The following is a 27361-nucleotide window of genomic DNA, read 5'->3' on the forward strand; positions in this document are numbered from 1 at the left end:
TGCTAGTGGCACCACTGCCACTGCGCTTCCTGTTGGCAGCAGTGAGCAGCGAAACCGAAGCGGCAGTAGGCAGCGGCCAAGGCAGGAGTAGCTCCCTCGCGATTCACGGGAGCCCCTCAGGCCCCTGATCCCAGCTCCCGGGCCTCGCGTCCACATCGCGGCAGCTGCAGAGGCCAGCGCGGAGACAGGAAGCACCTGCGCCTTGACCGCAACTGCCTGCACACAGCCGAGAGAGCCCGCGGGAGCCACTCTGCGCCCGCGCCCCTTAGCGCCCTCTTCGCCACGGGCTGCCTTTTTAGGGACGTCCAGTCGCGATGCCAGGACGCACTCCTTTCCGCTTGGCCCGGGGGGTCCTGAGCCCCTGGCTGCTAAGCTGCCTGTGGGTCTGGGCGCTGGGCGGCCTGTGCGGCCTGGGCTCGGCGGGCTTGCCGCGCCCGTGCCAGGCGCCGCAGCAGTGGGAGGGGCGCCAGGTCGTGTACCAGCAGAGCAGCGGGCGCAACAGCCGCGCCCTGCTCTCCTACGACGGCCTCAACCAGCGCGTGCGGGTACTGGACGAGAGGAAGGCTCTGATCCCTTGCAAAAGGTACAGCGGCGCGGGGTGGGCTGCCTGCTGGGCGGGAAACGGAGGGCCAGGTCGTGGGGGCGGGCGCCCGAGCGCGCAGCTGCCAGCCCCTCCGGGCTCTTGCTCTCCACTCCCAGAGAGAACCTTTGCCAGGAGGGTCGCTTATGGACAGCATGATCAGGGGCTGGGCCCACTGAGGGCAGCCTGCTGGTGGGCGTTCAGGAATGCCCAGCAGGGCGGGGGCAGGTAAAGAAAAGACCCACGAAGGGCAGGATCCAGCTGCCAGGCGCCCCAGTGCTGCTGAGTCAGGCGCAGGGCGCGTGGAGCACCCTGCAGCCTAGGGCGTGTCTTGGGCTCTATCTCTTGTCTTCCCGAAGACATCTGCGAGGGCACAAGTAGAATTTTTTTTTTTTTTCAGAAATATGGTTTAACATTTGAAAGGAATATGGCAAACTACAAAAGGTGTGGGGAATTGATAAAAGAACAGTTAAGCCGCAAACATTTCATCTTGTTAGGGCTGTTAAGTTTTTGGTTTATTCCCTTAAGTTTCATTTTTTTCTTTGAAAGTAAATGTTGCATACCATGATCCAAAAGCATGTGTTTTCTGTCTCCTCATTTACTCAGTATCATCCCTTGCCTCTTCTTCTTTCTCACTTTATTGACTGGCCCCTCTTTTTAATGGCTGCACAATATTCCACATAGACGTATACTACAGTTTTTTTAAGTTGGTCTTTAGAAGGTTGTGACAGAGGAAACACTCTCTCTGAGACCTCATCTTGCTTGTAGCCCTTTAAGACCTGGTTTCTAATTCTGGATTACCACCTGTCCCCAGCCCTCAAAGCTCCTCCAAGTGTGCTCTTCTTGGGGTTACCTTGGCCAGTTTTTAGGTCATTTGCGTCATGAGGAATTGTGATGTGAATGCCCGTGCTATAAGGCTCCAAGAATAATAGATCTGTGGCAAAAGGGTACCATTAGTTTCTAGAACAAAACAAAACTTGACAGTGTTATTTTGTCTGAAAGCATTTGTTGAAGTATTAGGCATCTTGAAAGTATGAGAAGGATAGAACTTTTCAAGTAATAAATTCAGAGTCCAAGAGAAAGTGTTACAAGGTGTACCTGGCCCTCTGTACGCAGGTACCACACCCAAGGAGTCAACCTACTCTGGACTGAATAGTCTCAGAAAAAAAATGGCATCTGCAATGACCATGTACAGAATTTTTTTCTTGTCATCATTCACTAAACAATACAGTACAACAACCATTTACATAGCATTTACTCTATATGAGATATGGTAAGTAATTAAAGAATATATAGGCTTTATGCAAATACTTTGTCATTTTATGGACAGGATGTGAGCATCCACATATTCTGCTATCCATAAGGCATCCTGGAACCAATTCCCAGAATACTGAGGGACAGTGACTGTGCATGAGTGCACAGGGGGCATGGAGCATCAGAAATCTCCATGGTGGGCTGGGAATGTGTGCAAAGCCTTCAAAGAACATGATAGTCTTCAGCAGGGTCTTGAAGGACACAAAAATAACAAGCAACGTTTGCACGTTTATTACACCACGAATGGTGATGAGGATTTTATATATTATACAGTTTAGTTTAAATTTCACAACTTGACAGTGTGGGTTTATGAGCTCCTTGGTGCAGACAGGTTCTGAGGTCTAAGGAGATAAAAGAGCTTTCTCACTATCACACAGCTGAGACTCTGGTAGCTGGGTGAATTCTGACACCTGTGATGGGGTTCACTCATTCACTTAGCAGGCATCTATTTATGGGAGGTATTGCATATAAACAGTGAGTGCTGGTTTTCAAGGAGGTCATAGTGTAGAGTTGGCATCATATTTTTAAAAATTCCTGTACACTGAGATGATCGGTAAGCTGGAGTGTGATGAAGACACCTCAGAGGGGCACCTAAACCTGACTTCCTGGAGGAAGCAACATATAAGCAAATCCCAAAGCAGTTTTATGAGCTGAGAAGGGGAACTGTGGTGAGAAGACCAGTTTAGAGGGCTGACAGTGTATTCCAGGCATGGTACATGTGTAAGTATAGAGGACTAGATAAATTCCAAGAGCTGCAGACCAATTTTTTAGGGCTGAAATGCAGGGTTTGATAAGGGGTGATACTGAAGGAACCTTCAACAGAGGCATGTTAGGATTACATTATATGAATACTGCTGATGCATCAGGAACATGTCTCTAATGTGTGCACACAAAATGGAACAATACAGAGAAACTGTAGAAGCAAAACAACTAAGTGATTTCTCTAGAAGTCCTGGCAAAAGACGGTAGAAGCAACAGAATGATGAGGAAGTGGACAAGTGGATGCATTCGGGGAATATTGAAGAAGTTTAATTGAAAGATATTTAAATGATTAGATACTATGTAGCAGAGATGGGGAGGGAGAGGGAAGAGTCAAGATGGAATCTTTGGGACAAGTGTTTGGCACAGTGGTTAAGATGCCCCTTGGGGTGCTTGTATCCCGTAATAGGGTGCCGGGTTTGAGCCCAGGCTCTGCTCCCAATTCCAGCTTCCTGCTAAGGTGCACTCTGTGAGTCAGAAGGTTATAGCTCAAATACTTGGGTTCCTGCCCCCTGTGTGGGAAACCTGGATGAATGTCTGGCTCTTGGATTCATCCTCTCTCTACTCTAACTCTTGGTGTACGTTTGAGGAGTAAACTACTAGAAAGACAATCTCTCCCTTGTCTTCTTTCAAATAAATATATTTTTTGTAAAATAGGCCTCTATTTTTGATTTCTGAAGTCACCTTATGGAATGGCATGGTGCATATGGATGTTCCTTCTTATAGGGATTCTGACAAAAAGGTTGGTTGCTACTTTAATAGGCATTTAATGTGGAAGCTGGTACAACGGCGTTGTGTTGATGAGTAGTCATGTTAATGGTTGACTGGATTGACTCAACACACACTACTGATGCAGTGTGGCCAAGAGAAGAATAAGAATTCTTCCCTGCAAATGTAGTATTTTTTACAAGTTAGGAAGTTATGTTTTAATATCAGCTAAAACAATGTCTGAATCCAGTTTCCAAATGTGTTTTTCCAAAGGTTACTACAGCTTTTTATGCCTACTTTCCTCATTTTTACAAAATAGGAATACTTATAAAGACTAATTTATTGGATCATGGTGAGACTGAATTATTTCAAGTATGAAACGCACATGATACAGTGTTTGGATGTACACAGAAGATGCTTAGCACATGGCCAAGACTGTACTCATCATCATCGTCGTCATCATGTGATTTCCCATATGAGAAAGACTGCCAGTCCTGGGTTCAGACACTTGACACATCAGCACACATAAGGGCTCTTCCTTTTAAAGCAGACTCAAAGTATGAAAAATCAAATGTTAAACTATCTATTTTCATGAGTTTTATGGCTGGTATGGGGACCAGAATGCCAAAATCCACAACACCAGATCATTCTCTCCCTGTAGTCAGAACTATGCAGGGAACCAAATTATAATCAGGAGGTTGTGAGCAAAGAGTTGGAGCAAACTCATTGAACAAACATCTAATGATTGACTGTCCTAGTCTAAGCTGTCTGCTTTGCATTGAGTTTTCCATCATGAATAAGGCAGGCTGGTCCAGGATAATGTTTAATGGCAATCAGGTGAAGATGAAGTGATGGATTAATTTTTACAATGGAAATGCCTTCTTGGTGATTCTATGCTACCCTAACTCTGTGGTTTCAGACTCCTTCCACTCTGAACAGAGCCTGGGTGGAATCTGCATAAGTTTGTCTTAGCAACTCTCCTTCTATGACTCCATGATTGGGTCATATGCTCTTTAGTTATGTGTTCTAAACCTTTAGTGGGGTCATGGCCAAATCTTGCTGACTTTGAAGATTTTGTCCCCATGTGGTGATTCTTCATATATTTGCCCTGAACCATTAAGTGTTGGTTTCACAGTTTAACTTTTAGAAGGCAATTTTGTTCTCCTCCTTTTCAAGTTCTTGGCAAGGTTCTTTTGTCACAGTCCCATTGCTGGCCCCAAGTCAGATGTAGAAAAGAATGTTTAGTGCATAAATACATTTTTAAGCTCTTTAACTTTAGGCTTCTTGGAAAAAACTCAAAACTTTTTTCAGGTATTAGCAATGTGACCAAGAAACCAGATGTTATTAAAAATATGAAAATATGGATAGTTTGTCTTTTCATATTTATAAGTTGAAAAGTAAGTTTTAAAATTGGATCAACTTCTTAAGATTTTCATTTTGCATCCAGATAGTTATGGAAAATCCCACTGATAGTTACTGTGGAATGACTATGATTTTCCAGGCTCTCTGTTCCCTAAGATGATGGAAAAGATTAAGCAACTTTACAAGCTTAAGATAAGACAAGCTTGAGCAGAGAATGGGAACTATTAGTAATTGATAATATTTTGCTTTTCTGCTTCCAACTGTCTTTTCTGACTGCTAGATTAAACTCACTAGTATTACATTTGTAAGATTGAAGGAAAGGAATAGGCTATTTTTCATTGAAGTCAGTATACTAAATTTTGTGGGAGAAGTAATACAGATACTGAATGAACCCTCTTAGGTCATGAGTGGTGGTTTAGGTATTAAAATTAACAAAACTACTAATGTGAAGTGAAAAAAGAAGCATTAAATGATGCATTGGTGTAATATCTTAGAATATTATTCTCTTACAAATCTTGCTTGTTAAATAGAGGGCTTTTATTTGCAAAAGCTGAGCACTATGTAGTGGCAAGTTCTAAATGACTAATGTTTCTCTCTCTCTCTCTCTCAGAAAATCTGCCTATTATAGTTATAGAGCACAGGCATCAAGGATGCCACTACATAGTCCTCAGCTTTTGAAAATTATGTGATTCCAGTCAGTTATGGCCCCTAATCCTTGCTTGACCACAGTAAGATCCTTAACTAAGATTCTTAGAACCTTAGTGTTTTATATATTTTAGTTAAGTTTTAATGTTGCCTATATTGTTGATACTAAATAATTTTTGGCTTTTTTCTTAAAAATAAACATAAAATTAATTGATATCATGAAAGTGCCAATTTTGCTTCTATTATACCAGGCTGATTTACTAATTCTACCATGATGCAATGAACTTGTTATGGATTTAAATTTTTTTTTTCAATTTGTCCATCGGTATAGATAAATTCCAAGTTCCTTTTCTTCTTTACCTAAGACCATGCTTCTGGGTGGAAAAAAGAAGAGACTACCTTTAAATGCTTGGGCCCTAAATTCACAGGGCCTCCTTTAACTGAGCTTCATTCAGAAAAAGGGATTGAATCTGATTTCTTGCAGCAATGTTCGGCCAAGTATCTGCTGTGAATGTGAACCAGGGAATGATATCGTCTTAGATAGTTTCAGTGGTCATATGTGTTTGTGAATACGGATAAAGCTTTTTATCAAACACACAGTCTTTTTTTTTTTTTTTGACAGGCAGAGTGGACAGTGAGAGAGAGAGACAGAGAGAAAGGTCTTCCTTTTCCCATTGGTTCACCCTCCAATGGCCGCCACAGCTGGCGTGCTGCGGCCGGCGCACTGCGCTGATCCGAAGCCAGGAGCCAGGTGCTTCTCCTGGTCTCCCATGGGGTGCAGGGCCCAAGCACCTGGGCCATCCTCCACTGCACTCCCTGGCCACAGCAGAGAGCTGGACTGGAAGAGGGGCAACCAGGACAGAATCCGGTGCCCTGACCGGGACTAGAACCCGGTGTGCCGGCACCGCTAGGTGGAGGATTAGCCTAGTGAGCCGCGGCGCCGGCCACACAGTCTTATTTTATAATGAAATTATCTCATACAGTTGAGTTGCAATTGCAGTACAAAAAAAGTCTTTGAGAATGAGCTGCCAACCTGAAACGCCCATGATCCTGCAGTGTGTGTTTCCTAAAAACAAGGGCATTCTTCTGCATAACTGAAACACATTCAAAAATCAGGAGATGAACACTGATTCATTTCTGCCATCTGAAAAGTGGGTGTCATTCAGGTTTTACCAGTTGTCTTTTGCATGCTCTTTATAGCAAAGATCGCAGTTTAAACACAAGCATTGCTTTAGGTGTTGTAGATCTCTAGACTCTGGAACAGCTCAGAGGTTTTTCTTGTGCTCTGGTACTCATAAAGATTACAGATGAGTTATTTTGTAGAATGATCCTTGATTTCAGTTTGTCTTATGTTTCTTCACAATTGGACTCCAGTTATTTCTGTTTGGCAGGGATACCTCAGAGGTAATGCTCTGTTCTTATTACATCCTGATGTTCACTTTGATCACTTGATTTACTGCTGTATGCCAGCTTTTTTCACTGTTATGTGACACTTTCTTCCTTTGTAATTATTAAGTATGTTGTAAGGAGGTACTTTAAAACCATGTGCACATCCTATTCTTTATTAAACTTTCATGTTATTTATTTCTATCAGCATGCACTTAAGGATTCTCATTTTATTCCATTTTCTCTGGTTCTTGATTTTGCTGCCCATATTGTCCCAGATTAAGCCAGTGGGAGCCTCTTCAAATTGGCTTCTATTTTCTTTTGATGTGTCTTCTTATTCTTTCAGCACTTCCTTGATTCCTGGCCCCATGTTCCAGATCATCTGTTCTTTCTCTGCCCTGGCCATAGAATAAGCCATTTTTCAGGAAGCCGTGGTTACCTCCACTGAAGGCTAAGATTTGGAAAGCATGATTTGTGTACGAGTTGTACTCAATGTTTTCAGGTCGTTTTATTCCCAGGCCCTTTTCCTGAATAAATAATGGGTTGTAAGTTTAAGCACAGACTCATGCACATTTACATGTATACATACATTTAATGTATATTTATTTCTAACCCTGCAATTACAATCCATAGAGTTATTTATCTGGCATCTGCAGTTCCAATTGAACACCAGAAAGTTCATGCTGATATTCTGCCTTCTATTTTTGCAGCTCCCTTCTCAGACAGTGCTTAAACTGTCTCCCAGTACTCAGTTATAGTCCCTAACCAACCATGCATTGCTCCAATGTTCTTTCCCGACATGAATGCCACCTGACTGCTCCAGGGCTCTTCATCCCAGGCCAGGCAACTCAGAAGCCTTCCTTGCTTGGTCCTGCCTAGTGGCTTTAGTCTAGGAATGGGAAGGCCAGGTTGCATTTTTAATGTATGTTGCTTTCTTTCAGGTTTCTCAGCTTTTCTTCATTCCAAATCAGCAGTAGGTATCTGGGTGGCCAAGAGAGATAGATTAGTATAAAGGGTTCAATGAATTTATTTCATCACAAACTCTTTTTTGCATGGATTGAACTTTCATTTTAAGAAACATTGACTTTGAGAATTTCAGGAGAGTGACTCCTTTTTTATCCTGTATTCCCTCCTCTTGAGCTTTGGTGGCTGGAGCTAATATTATCTGTTATTAGTTCAAGCCATTTGCTTGTAGCCTCTTGATCCTCAAAGAATAAACTATGTGGATTTGCAATATTGAGCCTTTCTTCAAGAAGGACATTTTCTTGAAAGCACTTACAGTTTGCTTCAGGAGGCTGAATTCAGTGGAATTATAGACCCTGGATTGCAGAGGATTAAAGCTGGGGTGGGGTGGGAGAAGTGAGCAGTGAAGAAAAAGATGTGCCAGGGAAGAAGCCCAGGAGACTCAGAGGCTGGTGGAGTATGAGACTAACTCAGGAATGAATGCCAGAGGTGGACGCCATACTGCTCTGAAAACATCCTTACTTCTCTCCAATAACCTTGAGCTGTTTCTTCCTGATTCTGACCTTAAAGATGGTGGTCAGGGGCAAAGTGCCCAAAGATCTGAAAATATTCCACCAATTAGTGGTTTGCTTTTCCTGGAAAAAAGTATAGTCTTATATTTCCCCAATTCCAGTAAAAATCTTGTTTTTTTCCCCTTTATATTTTCTCTTACTTTACCCATCTTTAAAGGAAAAAAATCTTTTCTTGGTTCTACTCACTGAAACCTCATTCTCCCCTTCTATTTAAAGCAAATCTCACACTAACTCCAAGTTCTTTCTTCCCATGCTCTCTTGAACTCCCTCCAATCAAACTTTTCATTGCTACACTCACTGAAAATCACAACTCTACTTATGGTCAAGAGCAGTAAGTTCCACATTACTAACCAGCTAATCTCTTATCATTCCTCACCTTACTGTGGGTTTTTCCATTAACCATGTTGCACTTTCTTCACTTGGGTTTCAAGATACCACTCTTCTGTATCCCTTCCTTCTGCCTCCTTTCTTCCCCTTCTCAGTCTCCTTTGTTCTTGTCCTCCTCTCTAGATCACTAGTGGTGGAATGTCTCAGGGCTCAGGCTTTCTGTCCCTTTACTTTTCTGCTTAGATCTACTCTGTTGGTGATCTCATCCAGGTCCTGGCTTTAAATGGCCTTGCTCCAGAGAGGAATCTGATGTGTACAAGGGCTTTTCAAAATGCTCAAGGGAAATATGTATTATAAAAGAATTGTACATGGCTTTCAACTTCTTTTGCACTAAAATCCACCTATATTTTAATTCCATTGTCACAAACTATTTGAAGCAGCTTCACATATCTCCAGTCCAGAGATCACCCCTGAACTCTACAATCATATAAATCCAGCCACTGAGTTGACTCTGCATTTGGATCTCTAATAGTCATCACAAACTCAGCATGTCCAGAACGAATGCACAGCTTGCAAACAAGCAAATACACACAAAAGCCAACCAGCCAACCAATATTCACTCCTCCTGCAGTTTTCTTTATCTCAACTAATAGCAACACCTGTCACTCAGCATAAAACCCTCAGAGTCATCCTTGATTTCTCTGTCTTCCACTTGCCACACATTGGCTCTAATTTCAATATATAAGTCTACTCAGAATACAATAATGCCTCCCCTATTACTCTATCTTAACTTTCATCTTAAACTCTCTCTCAGGTTTGTTTGTTTGTTTGTTTGTTTATTTATTTATTTATTTTGACAGGCAGAGTTTAGACAGTGAGAGAGACAGAGAGAAAGGTCTTCCTTCCGTTGGTTCAACCCCCAAATGGCCGCGATGTCCGACGCACTGCGGCCGGCGCACTGCACCGATCTGAAGCCAGGAGCTAGGTGCTTCCTCCTGGTCTCCCATGCAGGTGCAGGGCCCAGGCACTTGGGCCATCTTGCATTGCCTTCCTGGGCCACAGCAGAGAGCTGGACTGGAAGAGGAACAAACAAGACAGAATCCGGCGCCCTGACCTGGTGTGCCAGCGCCGCAGGTGGAGGATTAGCCTAGTGAGCCACAGCACAGGCAGAGTTACACACAGAGGTAGAGCGAGAGATGGGGGAGGGGAGAGAGAGAGACAGACAGAGAGAAACAGAGAGAGAGAAAGAGAGAGGTCTTTCCATTTGCTGATTTATTCCTCCAAAGGTCACAACAGCCTGGGCTAGGCCAGTCTGAAGCCAGGGCTTCTTCCAAGTCTCCCATGTGGATGCAGGGGCCCAAGCACTTGGGCTGTCCTCCACTGGTTTTCCAGGCACATTAGCAGGGAGCTGGATTGGAAGTGGAGCAGCTGAGACTGGAACTGGTACCCATATGGGCAGCCAGCACTGCAGGTGGTGGCTTTACCCACTATGCCACAACACCAGTCCACAAGGTCACAGATTTTTGTGTAATGTTGCTTTATCTTAGAACAAGGTCTATGTATAATGTTTGAAACTATGAATGAAGAAATGGGTAATAATAATATATATTCACTGTAGAATAATATCTAAAATATAGAAATTCAAAGAGAAAAGCATAAGAATTACCCACAACTTCCCTGCCAATGTGACTTTTGTGCTTTCCATATTTTTTCATAGCTCTGTAAACGAGGGCTGTATCTCTCTATGCTCTGCAACCTTGTGAGCAAAAATTTAAGAAACCATTTGGATGCAGCTCCTTTTGAGGGAATATCTCTTTGATCTCTTTTTACGTTCAAAGATCAAAGATCTATGAACTCTCTTGACCACTGTATGAATATCTCTGGTTATTAGCCCTTGTAACTCTCTTCTTCATTCTGAGCCTGTTCTGATTGTTTATATTTTATTAGAAAATCTTTCACATCATCAATATTATAATTTCATAATTTTCTAAATGATATTCTTTTATGATATTTGACTCTTAAGAAAACAGCACCTTGGAGCTAGCGTTGTGACATAGCGGGTTGAGTGGCTACCTGTGGGCTGGCATCCCTCTGGGTGCCAGTTCAAGTCCCAGCTGCTCTGCTTCTGATCCAGCTCCCTGCTAATGTTCCTGGGAAGGCAATGGAGGATGGCCCAAGCTGCACTGCAAATGGCAGCTTAACCTACTACACCACATCACCAGCCCCTTGTGTTTGTATTTTTTAAGCAATAAACTCATTATGTAAAAAATGGTTTTATGGCTTATTATTTACTTACAACTTACACGACGTATCACGACGTATCTCCTCATTGGTAATCTTTGACATCAAATTATACTGACCATCATCTTTTTAAATTGTTGATGTAGGATCATAGGAGAGCCCCCAGGAAAGCATAGTCCAACCTGCATAGAAAGGACTCCAAGCTTCATTTCATCCATACGATGTTCCCAAGCTACTTCTTATCAAACATTAACCTCAATGTCTCCCTTGCTGTTCAGTCTCAGTTTTGGAGGATTTCTGTCAAGATATGCACTGACGCTTTCCCAGGCCCTAAAACAAAGCAGAAGCAGTGCCTCTTTGATCTGAGAAGCCTTCTTGGACGCATCAGACCCCTAGCAGCTGCTTAGGTCATTGTCAAGCTCTCCAAAGGAAGGAGGAACTTAGAACAGATGGATAGAAGGCAACTGCCAATGGACACAAAAGCCATGTCTTGGATAATGCCTTCTCCTTCCCAGAAGGCTGTGTTTATTGTGGATAGATCTATCTCTACTGCAGGAGTCCCAGAGTATGAGCCCTGCCTATGAGTGACAGCCAAAGCTCTCTGCAGAAGCACCAATGTAATCTCCACACTCTGTCAAAGGAGACACTTCTCTGGACCACCTCAAATGCCATCAGAGAAGAACCGGCAGAAGGGAAGATGGCACACAGCACCAAGGAGCATGCCAGTTCCTTGGTCTGATGTAGCATGGGGCTAGCCAGAGGCAAAATATAACTCAGGAAGAATACATGGGTCATCATGAACCCACCAAAACCAACTGCCACGGCATCCAGCAGCTGCTATGGTGAACACAAGGCCCTCCAAAGCTGCTTGATAAATGCTCACAGGGAAGACTGTTGAACTCGACCTCCTACGTCATCTTCAAAGCTTCTAAAACATTCCCTTCAATGTGCTTACTGGAACACCTCTTAGATCTTCCAGGATCATGAATCCTACTTCCCAGAGCATCTCACCAAGATGCAGATGAACCAGAACATACGGAATCAGAAAAGCAGACATTCCTCTGATGTAGGTGCCCAACACCCTGGAGCTGTCAGAGTTTGTTGAAGCCCAACACTTGGAGGAGGAACCCTGGTTGGAGCAGAGAGACTGAGACAGGAAATGTAGAGAAAATATGAGAGGGTAGAACCTCTCACTTCGGGAGAGATACAGACGTGGACCAGGAACAATTCTTTCAACCCACACCCATGAAAGAAAAGGCTTCTGGGAAGAGACTCCACCCCAGACTTACTATCCTCAAATTCCATGTCAGCTGCGGTGCTTTGACATGGTATGTTTCCTGTGGGTGTGGCAGCCTCCTATCTCAGAATCAAGCCTTCTGCCTGTCCCCTTTGTCACATGCTATGCTTTTGGAGAGTGGCACTTGTGGCCTGACTCTGCTTCAGGTATGGCCTGGCTCACCCTTTGGGCCTCTGTGGAGCCACTCTCATGAAAACTCAATAGGGTTAAAAATGAAGCCTCGGAATCTGCTTTTCTGCTATCGGAACACAGCTCCTTTTGCCTAGGACAAGTGTTTATTTGGAACCACTCAGTAGGTTGCAAAGAATTTAAAGTGTTTGGTGGTTTATGTAGTCTTTCCTTCTTTCCCCATGCTGAATCAAGCCACTAAAAGGTCAGCTTCTCAAACACAGGAATTTTTATAGTGTGTGTATTCATAGATGCTTCCAAGGCGCTTTGCCACAGGATCTTCTATTAAAGAAAGAAACATAAGGAATTTTACCCCTTTTATTGGGTATTTTATAGCAGTTTTCTTTTTTTTTTTTTACCTGAATTCTTTATTTGGATGCATGCTTTCAGTCAGCTGGAGAACTTACTCAGTTACCTTTCTCCTCCTAAGAGGCTAGTGGGGTTGTATACTCTCACAGGTTTTGAATGTCTGAGAACATCTACTTATTTAATACAATTATTGTTTTTTCGGTATGCATACAATTTATTGGGTAAGAGTAGAATATTTGCTAAGATATTTTTGTGGCACTTGAGCTCTAGAAGAGAAGTCTGACACCAAGTTAATTTGGTTTTGTTTGAGTCATTTTCCCCTACCCAGGTTTTGGAGATTGTTTCTGTTATTTCTGCACTTTATTGTCTCCAGGCTATGTCTAGCTCTAGAGAAATTTTGTCTGCATTTTCTAAAGATTTCATAGTCTGTCTGCTCTCTTTGTTGTAGAGTCTCTCTGTATACATTTTGGTTCTCTCACATCTGATTTTCAAATTTCTTATCTTTTCTTCAACATCTCTATTACTTCATATATTTTTCTTGAGGTCTAGGATAACATCTCCTAAATCAAGGCCTCGTGTTTTTTGTTTTGTTCTTGTTTTCTGTTTTTCTTTGTGTTTCTCATGGCCCATCTGTTTTACACTCTGCCTTCATTGCATTTTTTTAGTTTTTATGTTTTTATGTATTTATTTGACAGAAAGAGAGCTCCTCCACTGGTTCACATCCCAAAGGCCTGTGGTGGCTGAACTTGAGCCAGGCAGAAGCTGGGAGCCAGGAACTGCATCCAAGTCTCCCCTGTGGGTGACAGGAACCCAACCACTTGAGCCATCACCAGTGCCCCTCAAGCTCTGCTTTATCAGGAAGATGGAGTTGAGAGAAAAACTGAGGCTCAAATCCAAGTACTCCAATATGGGATGTGGGCATCCCAACCAGTGATTTAGCTGGTAGGCCAAATGCCTGTCCCATGTATATTTATTTTGATAATCATGTTTTTCATCAGAAAGTTATCTGGTCACATATTATTCCTTTTGTCATAAACACAGTCTATCCCAAATCCTAATGAAAGATTTATACTTTAGAGTTTCATTAAATGTTAGCTGGAAGGGTATGTGTATAAGTTTATATGTCAACACAGTAGGAATTGATGTATTTCTACTGAAAAGCATAGAACTGACTATGCATTCCTCTCCTCACCCTCCCTATTATCCTTGTTATATAGTTCTAGAAACTGCCATACAATATAGCAACATCAGGTATCTCAGTATTAAAGAAGCTGTTTCTTTTAGTGGTGGTAAAAAAAAAAAAAGTCAGCCTGAACTAGTGTCTCATGAAAAAGGCTTTTTTTTTATTATCTTTCATCAGATGAAAGAATATATGCCTACACATTGCCAATATTCATCCAGATATGTTTTTGAGGAAAAAAAATCTCTTCAATTTCTTGAGTAATTTTTTCTTCTTTTGAACTAGAATCCAAACACTGGAGGCCCATCACCTTGCAGCTTCTTAAATTGCACACATAATTGTTCTTTGATTTACTTTTCCTTGGGCTGCATTCTTAAGTAATTTGATTTTCCTTGTGTTATATGTGATTGGCAGCAATGTGAACAATGAGTCTGTCTAACACGGTAATTTTGAAATACTGTTTTTCTTCTTCATGTCTCATAATTACTGTAGGGTGTAACACAGACTCAGTGTAGGCCAGAATGGCAAGCAGCTGCAGTCCAGTTTTTCCTCTTGGGAGTCCGAGGGCCAGCATGCATTACTAATCTATTATATTGCATATTAAACAAATCCAAAGCTTGTCCAGTTTCTTCCATAAAAGCCTAAGTCCTTTTGTAATCACAATATAATATTTGCCTACTCCCTTTTCTGTAATTTAGTGTATCTTGGATGGCCAAGCAGTTCTATGTGGATGGGAAGACTCATTCACCCCTACCCCCGCCTGTGGAGAGAGGGGAGGACATGGTGTTAAGAGAATTAGAATGAGTCTGGTAGGTCAAATCTTGGGTCCAATTCCAGCCCATTGTTTACTACTAAGTTGGGCTTGGAACTTTGTATTTTTTGTTAAAGAGATGAAAACGTTAGTACTAGATCAGCCAGTTGAGTATGCCAATCTGTAACCACTGTCTTGAACTTTTTGTATTTTTTCACCGACTACATTAATTCAGGACAGGAAAACAATCGCTTCTTGGCTAATAAGGCAGTAGCTGGTCAGTTTCACCCATGCTCAGGGCAGACACTGGTAGTTTTGATTCTAAGATTAGCTTAGTCCTTGGGCCATGCTCATTCTGGAAGGGAAGATTCTATTAAGGTTGTTGTAAGGAATAAAATAGATAATATCTGCAAAGCAGTTTTTATTTATTTCCTTAAAGATACTTAAAGTTCCAGGTGTCAGAAAATCTAACAGATGCTTAAACCCTAAGAATATTTCTTCCTCCAGAATTCTTGTGATAAATGTTCCTAGGTTTGACTCAGCAGTTTCACTGAGGCCCCAGGCTCTTTCCATTTACTCTACCATTCTTCGACAACTGTCTCCTGGTTGCAAGACGCCATACTGACTAGTTGCCTCAGCGTTTCAAGATGGGTGCCTCTGCTGCAAGCATTATGTTCTTATTCAACTACATTTGGGGACAGAAATGAAAGAAGTGGAGTGGACAGGCCTTTCCTCTTCTCTTTTCAGAACGGAGAAGATGCCAGAGGACTCCCTCTCCCTGTAGACGCTCCTTTAGTTCTCCAAGGCTAGGACCAATGACATCCTTAGTCCAAAAGGAGACTTAAGAAAATGAACTATGTGACTTAGCCTCCAAATTGAGTGACAGGCAAGGGAGAAGGGGTAGAAATGCCTGTTGAGTCTTCTAGGAAGGGACCCACCATAGCAATAATGTTATCTCCTTCATCTCTTTATTCTGGATGAATTAGCCCTCCTCTGTTTCATAGGTGTTGGAGTCATGTGTGCATTTCAGATGATTAACTTCCATTTTAAATGCTAACTGATGAAAATGAACAGAAACATGGCCAAATTTTCCTACCTAAGCTATAATATCTTGCATTTGCATCATAATTTTATATCCATTAAATAATATTCATAATAATGCTATGAGCTTCAAAATTTTGGTCTCTTTTCACATAAGGGAAATAAGAAGATTAAAATTATGATCACACAGCCTACCAGTAGTAAAGTGTGAACCTTGATTCTTGATCTAAGCTTTTCAACAAAGCCTTTCACATTGGCCGGAAACATTATGTTAAATAAGAAAACTACCAGAAAAGTTTCTTCTCTCTTTTTCCTAATAGGTTAACCATTTAGTACTTTTTCTAATGCAGAGAAATTAATAGAAGCTACACTTAGAGCTAAAAAAAAAAAATCAGTGTTCCTTTTAAAGAGAGAGTAATACTTCATCAAACATAAAATGGAAATTCCCTTGATGCAATAATCCCAGTCTATTTTTCCCCCCATAGGGATAAAAGCACAAAAAGGCAAGAGGTTCTATCTCCAAATTATATTCAGCATTAGCAACACTGACAAAACATGGAGATAACCTAAGTGGTCATAAGTGGGGAACTACTGAAGGAAATCAGGGAGTGTGAATCCGTTAAGCATAAAGTGTTCCCATCTATGATCAGTGATATAATAATTTATTAAAACTCCCTGAACATCAAACTGAATCTCATATCAAAGAAAAATGATCCATTATGATTAAGTGAAGTTTATTCTAGGGGTGCAAAGATGGCTCAATTTTAGGAAATCCACAAGCATGTATGAAAACAATAATATGATCATATAGTAGTTCTGCCAGAAAGTCAGTTGATAAAATTCAACAAACATTTCTATTACAAAGCATTCAGTAAAAACTGATGGGTACTTTTTAAAAACATGGTAAGATCTATTTAGTGTTTTTTTTGTTTTGTTTTGTTTTTGTTTTTTTTGTTTTTGTTTTTGTTTTGTTTTGTTTTTTTTGGACAGGCAGAGTTAGTGTGAGAGAGAGACAGAGAGAAAGGTCTTCCTTTTTCTGTTGGTTCACCCCCCAAATGGCCACTATGGCCAGCGCCGGCGCCGATCCAAAGCCAGGAGCCAGGTGCGTCTTCCTGGTCTCCTGTGCAGGTGCAAGGCCCAAGCACTTGGGCCATCCTCCACTGCCTTCCCAGGCCACAGCAGAGAGCTGGACTAGAAGAGGAGCAGCTGGGACAGAACCGGCGCCCCAACCGGGACTAGAACCCGGAGTGCCGGCGCCACAGGTGGAGGATTAGCCTAGTGAGCCGCGGCGCCGGCCTTTAGTTCTTAAATTATTTTATATTTATTGTCTTTTCCATTAAACTCTGGAAGATGGCAATGATGTTTATTACCTCAATTATATTTGTATTGTATTTATTTATAATATAATCAGAGAAGAGAAAGCAATTAGAGGAATGAGAATTAGAAAGGAAAAGAACTATCTCTGTCAGGCCAGCGCCGTGGCTCACTAGGCTAATCCTCCGCCTTGCGGCGCCGGCACACCGGGTTCTAGTCCCGGTCGGGGCGCCGGATTCTGTCCCGGTTGCCCCCCTTCCAGTCCAGCTCTCTGCTGTGGCCAGGGAGTGCAGTGGAGGATGGCCCAAGTGCTTGGGCCCTGCACCCCATGGGAGACCAGGAGAAGCACCTGGCTCCTGGCTTCGGATCAGCGTGGTGCGCCGGCTGCAGCACGCCAGCTGTGGCAGCCATTGGAGGGTGAACCAATGGCAAAAGGAAGACCTTTCTCTCTGTCTCTCTCTCTCACTGTCCACTCTGCCTGTCAAAAAAAAAAAAAAAAACAAAACTATCTCTGTCAGTAATAATTTTTGCTGTATATCTGAAAACACAGAAGACCCCAAAATAAAGCTAATTAAAACAACAGAGAATTCAGTAGGGTAGCTATCTATAACATTAACATGAAAAATCAATAATCTTCATATATGCAAACAATAACCTGCTATGGAAGAGAAGGATTCACAAAAAGCTGCAATGAAATCGTAACATCACTCAACAACAATTGAAATTATTATTTCACAATTGTTACACGGTAAAACAAATGCGTATATTTGCTAATGTTTGTAGGAAGCATGATTAAAAAGATATATGATGGCAGTGCATTACATATGATTGCATAATTATTGCCTTTCAATTCTATTTTCCATAAACCTTGTTAAATATCCTCATATGAATAAAAAAATAGAAAAAAATTTATAAGGCTAAATTTGTTATAAATACCAGTAAGCATTCATGGTTTGGTTGCAGGTAGCTCTATCTTCAATCAATGACATCCCAATGACAATAAGCACATCTAATGCCCTGATGTTGGTTTCTAAATTGTTTTCCTGTTAAGTGTAACTACAGTTCTTTACAGAAATGACTGATCTCGGGTCTAGGGCAGGGAAAATCTAAAGTACACCTAGGACACCTGGTATCACACAAAGTCAGGAAGCACTCCACTCAAAGGCTAATCGGGTCCTGTCAGAAGCCACCAACACCAGCTGGAAGAGTTCCCATGGACCACACTTAGGACAACTGAAGCATCAAAAGGAATACAGAAATGATTTTAATTATTTGTCATGCATTGAATGCACAAAAACCCCTGAGTCCAGAGTGGTACTGAATAGATTCAGATGTGTAGATGTTGTCTGTCATTTCACTGGAGCAATTCTAACACCTCCCACTGAAACAGTTTTGCCTAAAAGCACTAGGTGAACAGTTAATTGGGTAACATGGTATTCCCAGCGTGCCAACCTATCATCCACCAATTACTTGCTAATTGCAAAAGTAAACAACTTTTTAAGGGAGACATCTGGAGTCATCATTTAACTTATGGCCTAAGTCACAAGCCCTTCAAGGAAGGCTTATTACAACAAAGGATGCTTCATGTAACTCAGTCAGAGGGTCTCCAAGCACCTCAGAAAACAAATGCATCCAGGAAAGGAACAGCTGCTGTAATCCCAGCTTGCTATAGCCTCCCTCTGCTTCATTCTTTATGTTGCTCACTTGGTGTGCTGGTAAACTGCCTGAAGGACTTACGGGTTTGCATGTGGGAGGACTAGCCACCTCAGGAGACCTAGTCTCCCGAGTCGTAGCTACACATGTCTAGGGTAAAGAATCTGGCCGGCGCAGCTCAATAGGCTAATCCTCCGCCTGCGGCGCCGGCATACCAGGTTCTAGTCCCGGTCAGGGCGCCAGATTCCGTCCCGGTTGCCTCTCTTCCAGGCCAGCTCTCTGCTATGGCCTGGGAGTGCAGTGGAGGATGGCCCAAGTGCTTGGGCCCTGCACCCCATGGGAGACCAGGAGAAGCACCTGGCTCCTGCCTTCGGATCAGTGCTGTGCGCCAGCCCTGGCGGCCATTGGAGGGTGAACCAGCAGAAAAGGAAGACCTTTCTCTCTGTCTCTGTCTCTCTCACTGTCCACTCTGCCTGTCAAAAAAAAAAAAAAAAAAAAAAAAAAAGAATCTGTCTCCTGGGTCAGATGTCCATCATTGGTCCAATAAGCTCTGGTGAGAGGGCCGTGGTCAAGTATGGCCAATCCTGGCTTCCGGGGTGCTTCTGTGACCCTGTGGATTCGGGAGTGAAGGTGGTGGTCTCAGGAAGGAATCTCCCTTCTGCATCTGGTTGCACTTCCTTCATGGAACAGTAACTGCAGTGTGAAAAGTGAACAGCTAGAGAATCCACAAAAGCCAGGGGCGATTTTCCACTCTGGACACCTAGAACATGGGAAAGTACACAATGATAGTGCAAGAGGTGAGAACATCAGTAAAGGCACCCAAGTACCCCCGAGAGGAAACGGTATGGGTGTTTGGTGGATAGCTCACTTGTCATGAAAAGTTTCACAAAACAGGATTTATGTAAGGAGAAAGGTCTCTGTATTTACAAATGGAATATGCAGTAAGTTAATCTTTCTGTCTTCCTTCAATGAATAGTCTAGACTCTGATGTGCCAGGGACTTAACTGGTGGTGAGATAACAGCGAAAAGCCAACTCCAAACTTCCAAAAGCTAACAGGTTTTTTTTTAAAAGATTTATTTATTGTACTTGAAAGTCACGGTTACACATAGAGAAGAGAAGCAGAGAGAGAAAGAGAGAGAGAGGGAGAGAGACAGAGAGAGAGATCTTCCATACGCTGGTTCACTCCCCAGATGGCTGCAATGGCCGGAGCTGTGCCATTCTAAAGCCAGGAGCCAGGAGTTTCTTCTGGGTCTCCCATGTGGGTGCAGGGGCCCAAGGACTTGGGCCATCTTCTACTGCTTTCCCAGGCCTAGCAGAGAGCTGGATCGAAAGTGGAGCAGCCGGCACCCATATGGGGTACAGCCACTGCAGGCAGTGGCTTTACCAGCTATGCCACAGTGCCAGCCCCAAGCTAACAGTTTTATGTGGACCCTGCATGCATATTATAAGAATTTAGGCCCATTTTTGAACAATAACTGAGGAAGTCACTTTTTTCTTCCTACAATGACATGTGCTTGTAAAGGTATGTGACTGTTTCTTTCCTTGTAAGCCATTTCATGTCTTTTCTGAAATAATAGGATTTATCTGAGTATATAAAATTAGGCCATGTTTGTTATTTCCATACTAGCTTGTAGAAGTCCAAAGCATGATGCTAATAGTGGTACTGTTTTGGGCATATAGACAGTTATCATGGGCATTATCTTTTCTTTTTTTTTTTTTTTTTTTTTTTTTTTTTTTTGACAGGCAGAGTGGACAGTGAGAGAGAGACAGAGAGAGAAAGGTCTTCCTTTGCCGTTGGTTCACCCTCCAATGGCCGCCGCTGCAGCCGGCGCACCGCGCTGATCCTGGCAGGAGCCAGGAGCCAGGTGCTTTTCCTGGTCTCCCATGGGGTGCAGGGCCCAAGCACCTGGGCCATCCTCCACTGCACTCCCTGGCCATAGCAGAGAGCTGGCCTGGAAGAGGGGCAACCGGGACAGAATCCGGCGCCCCAACCGGGACTAGAACCCGGTGTGCCGGCGCCGCAAGGTGGAGGATTAGCCTATTGAGCCACGGCGCCGGCTTGGGCATTATCTTTTCTAAGGAAAACAGATTGCAGCATGCACTTGAGAAGGAGAGTAAGAACCTCATTGGAGGCTCTTCTAGATCAAGTGTGGGCTGCCTCTACCTGCTTGGCAAAAGCCATGCCTCCAGGCCCTTCGGCTCTCGGGCATTGCAAATTCACTGTGTGGGGTCAGGAAGCCCACTATGCCCCACCAGCAGTGCTGGCCCGAGTTTAGGATTGACAGTGAAACACAAGGAAACAGAAACCTTCACCTAATACCAACATTGCTGAGCATAAAGGAAGATACAGGACTGGAGACAACACACATGCTCCATAATTTGTAGGCACGGCTCAGAATACCTCCCTCTCACTCCCCACCAAAGGTGAGCAAATGGTGCTACACAGAGGCTCAGAGTGTGAGACCAGTTCGGCCTTGGGAAGCCAACTGCTCTGGGGTGCCCTCTTTTTTGTCCTTGCTGGTATCAGCTCACTCAGGGTATGCGAGGAGTGTCCATGCTCAGTGCAGCTGAAGTCTACAAAGCCCATTCCTTCTGTCTGATAGCTAATCAAGGCAATGAGGGGCAGGGACTTGTTCTACCCACTTCTCAGCTGCTACTGCTTTGTTTTCTTTCTGAAGATTTCTTTATGTATTTACTTAAAAGACTGAGTGACAGAGATAGGAGAAGAGACAGAGAGAGAGAGAGCTCTTCTATTTGCTAGTTCACTCCCCAAGTGGCCACGACAGCTGGGACTGGGCCAGGCCAAAACCATAGGCCTGGAACCCCATCTGGGTCTCCAATATGGGCAGCAGGGACCCAAGCACTGGAGTATCTTCCACTCCCTTCCCAGGCGTATTCGCAGGAAGCTGTATTGGAATTTGAGCAGCTGGAACTCAAACCAGCTGATATGAGATGCCGGCATCATTAGCAGTGGCTTAACCTGCTGCAACGTCTGTCCCCTCAGCTGCTTCTTGCCCTACACTCCATCTATCTCTGTAGTTCCTGACTTGGTGTTGCAAGAATTCAACTAAACCAAAGGTCGAGTCTTCCTGTGTCCCTATGGCTAAAAGAAAGGCCACAAACTATTTGTTAAGCCAATGTGTGTCTCCCCCATGTTTGTTTTGTAAGCATAAGACCTGTCATGCAGGCTGGCGCCATGGCTCACTAGGCTAATCCTCCGCCTGCGGTGCTGGCACACCAGGTTCTAGCCCTGGTCGGGGTGCCGGATTCTGTCCTGGTTGCCCCTCTTCTAGGCCAGCTCTCTGCTGTGGCCAGGGAGTGCAATGGAGGATGGCCCAAGTGCTTGGGCCCTGCACCCGCATGGGAGACCAGGAGAAGCACCTGGCTCCTGGCTTTGGATCAGCGCAGTGCGCCGGCCGCAGTGTGCTGGCTGCAGCAGCCATTGGAGGGTGAACCAACGGTAAAGGAAGACCTTTCTCCCTCTCTCTCTCTCTCTCTCTCTCACTGTCCACTCTGCCTTCTGCCTGTCAAAAAAAAAAAAAAAAAAAAAAAAAAAAAAAAAAAAAGACCTGGCATACAACAGATCCTTCAGGAGAATTTGTCCAGTGAATATTCAATGTTGAATTCTAAATCTTAATTTTTCCATATGCAGGTTATTTCATGTGTCTACTGTTCAAAAACAAAACTCATCTTTTTTCTATTTTGAAAGTGAAGTAGAAGGCATAATGACTGTAACACAAAGTCCTAAGCTATTTTCTTTCCATTTGTCTTCCAGATTATTCGAGTATATTTTCCTCTATAAGGATGGAGTAATGTTTCAGATTGAACAAGCCACCAAGCAGTGCTCAAAGATTTCCCTGACTGATCCCTGGGATCCTCTTGACATTCCTCAGAACTCCACCTTTGAAGACCAGTACTCCATCGGGGGGCCTCAGGAGCAGATCTCTGTCCAGGAGTGGTCCGACAGAAAGTCTGCTCGATCCTGTAAGGATTAGAAGAATCTGAACATTGTGTCTCATGACACATACCTGGAAAAAGACTTAAGTCCTTTAGGAAGGAGGTTGTTAGGGATTCATATTAGTTTAATGAAATGCATAAAGCCCCATTGAAATCCCCACGTGCACTCTGCTAGTGATGAGACGCTGGGATCTAAGCATTGTACCTGAAACAATTCACCTTCTAGTGCCTTCTCTACCTGTCTGCCATGTTGTCTCTTATGGACTTAGCCTTGGTTTTGACTTTCCACCATCACCTCAAGGTTGGTGACATGGAAGGCACTTTTCTAAGGCACACATTGAATCAGGTACCCCTTTTCCCTTCCCCCATTTCAATTCCTTAAAACTGCAGTGACCAGATCTAGTCTTATTATTCTGAGTGTTGAACCTACTTGTTTTTATTTGAGCCATTTCTGCTCTGCTGTCAGTATGTCTTTTTCAAGAATATTTTCAATATACAGGCATTCATGCTACAGGAAACAGAATGGTGATTCCTGGAGAAGTTAAATATAGTGTCACCATATGATCCAGTGATTCCACTTCTGGATAAATACCCAAAAGAACTGAAGGCAGAAACTCAAGGAGATATCTGCATATGAGTGTTCATGGCAATACTATTCACAATAGCCACAACATGGAAGCAACACCAATATCCAGAGATGGGAGAATGGGTAAACAAAATCTGGTGTAGAAATTCGATGGACGATTATTCACTGTTAAAAAGGAAAGCAATTCTGACACATATTACAACATACATCAACCTTGCCACTCACAAAAAGACAAATATAGTATTATTCCACTTACAGGAAATACCCAGATTCCTAGAGACAGATAGTTGATTGTTGACTACCAGTGATGGGGGTAGGAAAATGGGGTACAAAATTGCAATTGAAAAGATGAAATAGTCTGGAGGTGAATGACAGTGATGCTTTCACAGCGTGAATGTTCTTAAAAATAGTGTGTATTTTATCACAATAAAAAAAATCAGACATGCCTATTTGCTCTACTAAAAAGTTAACTTTCTTCCTCTTGCAGATGAAACCTGGATTGGCATTTATACAGTCAAGGATTGTTATCCTGTCCAGGAAACCTTCACCAGAAATTACAGTGTGCTACTATCCACACGGTTTTTTGATGTGCAGCTGGGCATAAAAGACCCCTCAGTGTTTACCCCTCCAAGCACGTGCCAGTCGGCCCAGACAGAGAGGATGAGTGAGGAATGCCCCTGATGACCCTGTGGACACAGAAGTGGCAGCCTTGGACATCAGATGCCCAGGGCCCCAGCTGGAAACAGATTTGAGACTGAATGGGATGAAAATCTTCACTGGAGACAAATATGATTTTTGAAAGATAAACATTGATTTGAGTTTTTTGTATGTCTGATTTTGACAACTCAAGCTGTGTTTACAAAAGAAAATTGAAGGGAGTAGTAGTGGTAATTTGAGTTGACTAGATGGCTAATATAGACATTTCACATACAGTTATGTACCACACAATATATTTTGATGAATGGTGGGTCATATACACAGTGGTGGTCACATAAGATTGTATCACCTCATGACATCATAGCTGTCTCTGTTTGTGTAACTCTGTAGGCTATGATATTCACAAAATGGCAAAATTACTCTGTGATAATTTCCTGGAACATGTGCACAACACTAAATGGTGCATGGCTATATTTCTAAAGCCTGAATGACCTGATTTCTGTGTGTTCAAGTGCATGCCCAGTTTAGTGACACAAAGAAGTTAGAGGTCATTAAGAGCAGTTTGCCGTGACAAGGAGGAGTATTTTACTACCGGCATCACTGAGAATTGTTGGTGATAATAAGAAGCTGAATGATGCTTGTCAGTTTTAGTATTGGTTGTTAAGTCCCCTAAAGAGGAGACTCCATGTGTCACTGCACCAGAGAAGTAACTGCTCCCCACCCCTGGCCCCCACTGCTCCTGTACTCCCTTGTCTACTGACAAATTGATCCCTTCAAATTCCTTCCAGAATTAAGAACTGTATGATAAGATCCAATGGATCTAAATATCTTAGAAGGAAATGAAAGGCTGTAATATGAAATATTTATTCCTCTAAAAGACTTGTAAGCAGAAGGGTTTAGAATATTTTAATACCTCTGTATAGTGGGGCATGAGCCATGTATGCTTCCCTTTTTTTGCTATGGAGTAGTATTGATATATGTGGTAAACCTTTTGCCACTTGTCAATAAACAGGGAGAGCTGTACAATAGCCCTGAGCTGGGAGTCAGGAGACTATTGTATTCTTGATTCAGGATTAGAATTCCCATGTACTGTAATCCCTCTGTTCTTAAATGCACTAGGCTTGCCCTGAACGTGGCCTTCCTGGGACCGATTCACAACCTTGATGTCTATCTGACTTCTGATCACCCTCTCCCTACACCACCCAGTCACTTGCCCATGATCTTCTCACAGAGCTGCTCCCAAGCCTGATTACTTGCAGCTTGAGCATGATTTTCTCACGATACTTGCATACTACCATCCACTATCTTAGCTATGAGCTCCTTGAGTACGGGTAGCATGGGCCGTTTACTTTATATCCCCAGCACCAAGTAAGTGCCTGGCACATGGTCAGTGCCCTAAGTGTTTGTCGGATGGAGAATGCTAGCCGCTGTGGTCCTTAGTTTCCTGTTCTGTTAAATGGGATTGGGTTTGCTGATCACTAGGGATCAGTAGTAAAATGTATGGCTCCAGATTCTTCTGCTATTGTGCTTCATCTGGCCATCTATCTTTAGTTACCAAGATAAATGTGTAATACCTATATTATGCTGAAAACAATCTATATTACTAACAGTTTATCTTTATTAATAAATGAATTTATTTGCATTTCAAAGTGTTCCTTGATATATTGGCTTTTGTAATAAATATGGATAATCTTGGTATAAGGGAGTTAAATCCTTCTCAAATAAATAAATATACACATAAATAAAATTCTATGTGACCAAAATCAAATTTGTTATTTTTTCTCAAAAGCCTGTGCTCCTTCTTATCTTCCCTTAAGTCCAGTTTCTAGTTGCCTGTGCTGGAAGCCTCAGAGGCATTCTTGACCTTTGTCTTCTGTCCCCACCAGCAACTGGTATCCTAAGTCCCACTGTAATAGTTCTTAAAGCTACCATCTGGCTCCATCAGCTCTGAGATATTACCATTGTTGGCCATTAGAGGAACTTCACACCTTTTGTCCTTGCCTTGCTTCTTTTTCCTTGAAATCAACCTGTTCTCCTTCATTCATCAGTCAGTCAACCATATGCCAAAAGGAGCACCTGCTCTTCCTGGTGCCCATGCATGTTCCAGAGCTCCAGGGGGGAGCAAGGCCCAGCTGAGGCTGCCAGTCTGGAATGCACAGACCAGGAGGAGTCTCACAGCTGCTTTCCAGGTGGTCCAGCCTGATCAGATGTTTGTGGCAGTGTTTGCCCCACTTCCCCTTAACCACATCCGAGCCCATATACCCACTCAAAGGAGAAAGGAAGAAAACTCATCTTATTCAGCAACATAGAAAGTAGGTGCTCTTTTTTTCTGGTTGGCCCACTGGAGTAGTTAAACCAGTTAAAAAAGTCCAGAAGGATTTTACATTTGGTGGGGACCTCCATGTGGATCTGACAGTGCTGTGCCTCTGTAGTTCTCCCTCCACTGCCTAAAAGTAAAGCAGTAAGGTGGGGCCCCTTAGCGTGGTGCACAAGGCTCTTTTTGTTGAGGTTCCTGACTTTCCAGTCTCACCACCAGACACTGTTCTTCCTGTAAGAAATAATGGCTGGGATACCTCTTGGTGGCGGGAGGTTTCCTTAGCAATCTTGTGTAAACACTGTCCAGTGAGTATCACAGTCAACTTGAAGAGGGCCATTCACGGGGGCAGGGATTTGCACCTGCTAATGAAGATGAGCATCCCAGCACCTCACTTATCTGTGGACAGCCTCACTGGTGGTATGAACTAGGGTTGGGTATCACCTCACATATCTCTCAACTTTTATACTACACTGGAAAAAAATGATTTCTGTCTCTCCCAAGGCAACATTGCACTTCCAAATTGCAAGGACCCGGGCAAGCTTTGGGGTGTCCTCACACCTCTACCTGCCTTCAACTCTGCCAGGCTGAAGAAGGCTCCACCACGGGATAGAGCTATCCCTCTCTCTCTCCATCCAACCCACATGCAGTCAAGGAGGCCTGGCTTTCTGCCTCCAGTTGCTCTTTTATCAGGGTGACTTTCCTACTAGAAGTTTCTCTAATTGATATATCTTAAAATTAGAACCCATTTAAAATTATTTAAATACTTATAGAGAACAAATAGTTTAGGTCTTTGAGGAAATTTTTCATGAAGGGCTTTAACTTCTCACCAAGCTAAATTCTACATCATTTGAAAACAATACTCATTTTTGGCCAGATTTCCTTTATTAAGTCCCTTTTCTCTATGTTTGCTATGATATTTAAAATAATTTTACCTGTGTGTTCACTTGTACCAAACAAGTGAACAATTTCGATCTTTCTAAATACAGAGATCTTACCTTCTTTCATCGACAGAAAACAAATGCAAGAGCAGTGTCCTTGTCATTCTGGTTGAGTCAAACTGACTTGATTTAAACTGGATGAAAATGAGCTACCTCAGCCAAAAAGGTGGGACTAATATATGAGATTTTAAGTCTTTTCAAGTAAATACCTCTTTGAATGACAAATTTATTTATAGATACTCTAGCATCAATAATCATCTATTTTAAGAACTATGCTAGCTGGTGCTCACTCTCTCTCTTTCTCTCTGTTTCTCCTTCTCTGTCACTCTGACTTT

The 27361-nt window shown here is 42.9% G+C and overlaps 2 protein-coding genes across 6 annotated transcripts in view; one reads left to right on the plus strand and one right to left on the minus strand.

Annotated features, from left to right (window-relative positions):
• Positions 1–25534, plus strand: EPDR1 (ependymin related 1). Its single transcript, XM_017344434.3, has 3 exons — positions 1–583; positions 22347–22555; positions 23602–25534. The coding sequence occupies exons 1-3, from the start codon at positions 315–317 to the stop codon at positions 23793–23795; spliced, it is 672 nt and encodes a 223-aa protein (XP_017199923.1). The 5' UTR covers positions 1–314; the 3' UTR covers positions 23796–25534.
• Positions 7327–27361, minus strand: part of LOC138845873 (proline-rich proteoglycan 2-like) — a 169190-nt gene continuing 149155 nt past the window's right edge. For all 5 annotated transcript variants that reach the window (XM_070059742.1, XM_070059741.1, XM_070059740.1 and 2 more), the window contains exon 5: positions 7327–7735. The gene's annotated coding sequence lies outside the window, so the exon portion shown is untranslated. The remainder of the gene's footprint in view (positions 7736–27361) is intronic.

This window comes from Oryctolagus cuniculus, chromosome 16 (assembly GCF_964237555.1).
Source record: "Oryctolagus cuniculus chromosome 16, mOryCun1.1, whole genome shotgun sequence".
Taxonomy (NCBI): domain Eukaryota; kingdom Metazoa; phylum Chordata; class Mammalia; order Lagomorpha; family Leporidae; genus Oryctolagus; species Oryctolagus cuniculus.